Raw genomic sequence first — 3,969 nt, 5'->3', positions numbered from 1 at the left:
ATGGTAGCATCATTTAATGAGCCGGTTCTAAATAAATCAGTTTATATTTTTAATGCTTCAGAATTGCGAAAGGGAACAATGTTTCATACAAAAAAAGAGTTGATGCGTGTAGTGAAGGATGTTCATATTGACAACCACCAAGAGATAAAGGTGCTAAAATCAGATTCAGGGGTTTGGGAAGTTGAATGCAAGAGGAAGGTGACAGGTTGTGTTTGGATGTTAAGAGTAAGAAAGAGAGCCATTCATAATTTTTTTGAAATTATGGAAATTAAGGGTCCACATACATGTGTCAACCCAAACATCTCACAGGATCACTACAACTTGAGCTCTACAAATATTGCACATGTCATTAGTACACAGATAGCTGCAGATCCTAGTGTCTCAGAGAAAGTATTAGAGGCTACTGTTGTGAGCCACTTTGGTTATAGACCTTCAAGAAGGAAGATTAGGCATGCAAGAAAGATGACAGAAAAAGCTATATTCAAGTCCTCTGAAGAGTCTTATGAGTACCTTCCCAAATTTATGAATGCATTGCTATCATTCAATCATGGAACAATTGTTGATTGGTACTTCAAGGAGCATGATCTAGGAGAGCCTATAGTTGAGGTAATTACATTATCTATTTGTTAATTTTTGCATCCATTATTATTTGTTCATTCATTATTGACTAGTTAAATTTAACTCATTTAATATATTTGATTCTAATAGGTGGTGACATTCAAGCGAGTCTTTTGGGCATTGAAGCCTTGTATAGATGCATTTCAACATTGTATACCTGTACTTCTTATAGATGGTACACATATGTATGACAAGTATGGTGGAGTCTTGCTGACAGCTACAACAGTTGATGGTTTTAACCACCTTCTTCCGGTGGCATTTGCAGTTGTTGAGGGAGAAAATAAGGCAAGTTGGTCTTGGTTCATGGAGAGGGTGAAGAAAAAGATTGTCCTCCAGAGGAGAGATGTTTGTGTCATTTCAGATAGGCACAAGGGGATTATTTCTGTTATGAACAATCCGGAGCTTGGGTGGTGTGAACCACTTAGTCATCACCGGTTCTGCTCTAGACACCTAGCTGCAAATTTTAGGAAGGAGTTCAAAAGGGGGTTAAAGGATAGCATTGTTCCATTGTGTAGACAACTTACAGGGCCTAAATTTTCTAGGCATTGGAATGCATTGGTAGCAGCTGAGCCAAGAGTAGAAGAATGGTTTGCTGATAAGCCATTAAATCGTTGGGCTTTGGCTTTTGATGAAGGTCAAAGGTTTGGGATTATGACAACTAACATGGCTGAAAGTTGGAACAGTGCTATCAAGGTGGCAAGAAAGCTCCCTATCGCTGCATTGGTCAAGACAATATTTCACAAGTTGGTTGCTTACTTTGATCAGCGTCGAATAGAAGTAGAGAAACAATGTGTTGATGGCAGTCTATTCACACTTCATGCCAACAAAATGCTTAATAGATGGAAGGAACGTACAAGTGGCCATTATGTGAAAGTATTTGATCGTGACACTTGGGTGTTCACCGTGACTACATTGAAGCGTGGCCAAAAAGGAGGTAATTAGCACATTGTTCACTTAATGGAAAACATATGCACTTGTAACAAATGGCAAACATTCCATATTCCATGCTCTCATGTGCTAGCTTGTTGTGCCAATCAAAATTTAGATTGCACAAGTTTGGTAAGTAAGTGGTATAGGCTAGACAATGCAAGAAATGTATATGGAAGTGCATTTGAGCCATTGCCGGATGAGAATGCTTGGCCTTTATTTGATACATTTCCCAAAATGGTGCCCGATATTGAGAACATCCCCAAAAAACCGGGGCGAAGAAAGTCAACAAGATATAAGAACGAGATGGATTATCAAATATCGGCACGAGACAAGGGAACTTCTAGGGGAGCTTCTTCTAGCATATCATAATACTTTTTCATTGGTATATTTAATAATTTTATTAATTTAAAGCATAAACTAATAGTTGTTTGAATATGCAATATCTGGTTCAATGCTACTTATGATGTTGTCGTGCACTAGAGCTCTCTATTTATGTCTCATTATATTTTATTTTTTGCTTTATAGGGAGCTGTTATTATGCCTGGATTCGCTTATGGTGAAAAGAAGAAACATGGATTTAAGCGTTGGGAGTGGATAATTGGATTTGTTAGACAAGCTGCTTTGTTTCTATTTGTATAAGGATTACTTATGGTTGTTTTATTTATTTATGAAATTGAACATATGAATCTTATTTATTGTTAATGGATTTTATGAGATTTGTTGTTGGATTGTACGACAGTGATTTCATATATATGGTAATCTCTAAATTCAGCGGATGTTCTGTTAAAAAAGTTTTGCAGCAGTTCTTTTAAGTGATTTCATTGTTGATGATAGTTGATAATTCATCAGTGGTGTTCAGGGAATCAGGTTTTCGGTGCCAATGTCCAGTGGGAGTTTCATTCCTAGGCAGCAGGCAACAAAAGGTTACCAATCATCAGCAGCACATTTCTAATGAATGCTTTAATAAAGTATAATGAAGCACTTGCAATAGAAATATGTTCCAAATATATTGGTATTCATTCATAATTTTCTCATCTGTCAATTTAGAGAGGTCAATACAATTCCATTTTATATCTTAAATATCACTGCAGAAAATATTTTATGCTGCTCTCTGCATAACTAAAAACTAAAATCTCCCCAAGTTGACCACAAACTAAATATTTGATAATGAAATTTAAAAGCTCAATCCCAAGAGAAAACTATCTAGTGAAGACAACTAGTCGACTATAAGTTGCAGAAAATAGTGGTCATTGTACTCCAAAACAGAAAGCAACATAATTTTGTAGAGGTTGCTAAATTGCAGAAACATTGATGGAGGACACCATATTAAGGGTACTTCTTCCTGCATAAAAAATTAGGAGTTAGAGTATGTTTAATATGTAAAGCAAGTTTACGTGTTGAATATTGTTCCAGTAATGTGCTTTATTTAAATTACTGTTTGATCATAAAAATGGACTTACTTAAGGCGCTTATAACGTTGAGTAACTGGCGTAAGAAGTATCTTCCGACCTTTAGTACCACATCCAGGAGGATTACAGTTGCGAGTTCGCAACTGCATGCGATTTTCCTGATCTTCCGCTTGTTGTTCCTCCAATATAGGCTGTTGCTCCTGAAAATGCTCCAGTTGAGGCTGCTGCTCCTGTAACTGCTCCAGTTCAGGTTGTACAACTATAAATTCTCCAACATGTGATTTTTACTGCTGTCCATCATCTCCTAATGGTGGTGGCTCATCTTGTACAAGTTCTTGCAATAGTTGTTGGTCTTCCGGCTGCATTAAAAATATTAGATAATGGTTAGAACTATATCGAATATTTTTTATAGGGATATGCAAAACAATCATAGAGAAAGCATGTAGAAAGGTATTATCAGAAATAGAAACTTGTGCAGGTGGTGTCAGAAAGTCAGTGGACGACAGCAGCCAAAAACTAGGAACCCAAAATGACGCTGAGGAATGAACAGTGACAGTATCATGTTGCTGTGCCGGTGTATTATGTTGTTGTGCTGGTGGTGACTGGAAATTAGCAGGAGGGCGTATGTGAAAGGAGGGATAAGAAGATGGTGTTGAAAGATCTATATTTGGAATTTCTGTTTCATCATGATCAACTGCCTCATCCACATCATGGGCCAATCTCTCAACAACAAAGAGATTAGGAACCTCTTGACCTCTTCCTTCCACTACATGCTCCTCATCCCTTAAACTTTGGAGCATTAATCCCTCCACGACCTCCTTTATGACCGACCTTTTTTGGCTTTACTCTTAAAATCTCTTCTCTGGCACGACGATCATCTGAAGGAAAATCTTGAAAAAGGCCACGACTGTATTGATATTCCAATAAACGCCGTCCACGAGTAGCAAGTAAATCTATAAGGCTATTACACCCACCTAACACCTCACCCCTGGCTATTGAAGATATTCGATCA

The 3,969-nt window shown here is 37.5% G+C and overlaps 1 protein-coding gene across 1 annotated transcript; it reads left to right on the top strand.

Moving 5' to 3' along the window:
* Positions 1-3,222, top strand: LOC141718366 (uncharacterized). The gene is made up of 6 exons (XM_074520748.1): positions 1-606; positions 709-1,552; positions 1,664-1,785; positions 2,074-2,181; positions 2,408-2,461; positions 3,148-3,222. Exons 1-6 carry the CDS (start codon positions 1-3, stop codon positions 3,220-3,222), a joined length of 1,809 nt encoding a protein of 602 aa, XP_074376849.1.
* The last annotated feature ends 747 nt before the right edge of the window (positions 3,223-3,969 follow it).

Source organism: Apium graveolens, chromosome 4, assembly GCF_009905375.1.
Source record: "Apium graveolens cultivar Ventura chromosome 4, ASM990537v1, whole genome shotgun sequence".
In the NCBI taxonomy this organism is placed as follows: Eukaryota; Viridiplantae; Streptophyta; class Magnoliopsida; order Apiales; family Apiaceae; genus Apium; species Apium graveolens.
Note: the sequence above shows the minus strand (reverse complement) of the source record. Positions and strands in the feature narration are given on the sequence as shown.

Coding starts and splice junctions, on each gene's coding strand:
- LOC141718366 (XM_074520748.1), top strand. CDS start 1: ATGGTAGCATCATTTAATGAGCCGGTTCTAAATAAATCAGTTTATATT. Junction 1,786..2,073: donor TTGATACATTTCCCAAAATG/GTGCCCGATATT, acceptor TTTGCTTTATAG/GGAGCTGTTATTATGCCTGG. Junction 2,182..2,407: donor AAGCTGCTTTGTTTCTATTT/GTATAAGGATTA, acceptor AGTGGTGTTCAG/GGAATCAGGTTTTCGGTGCC.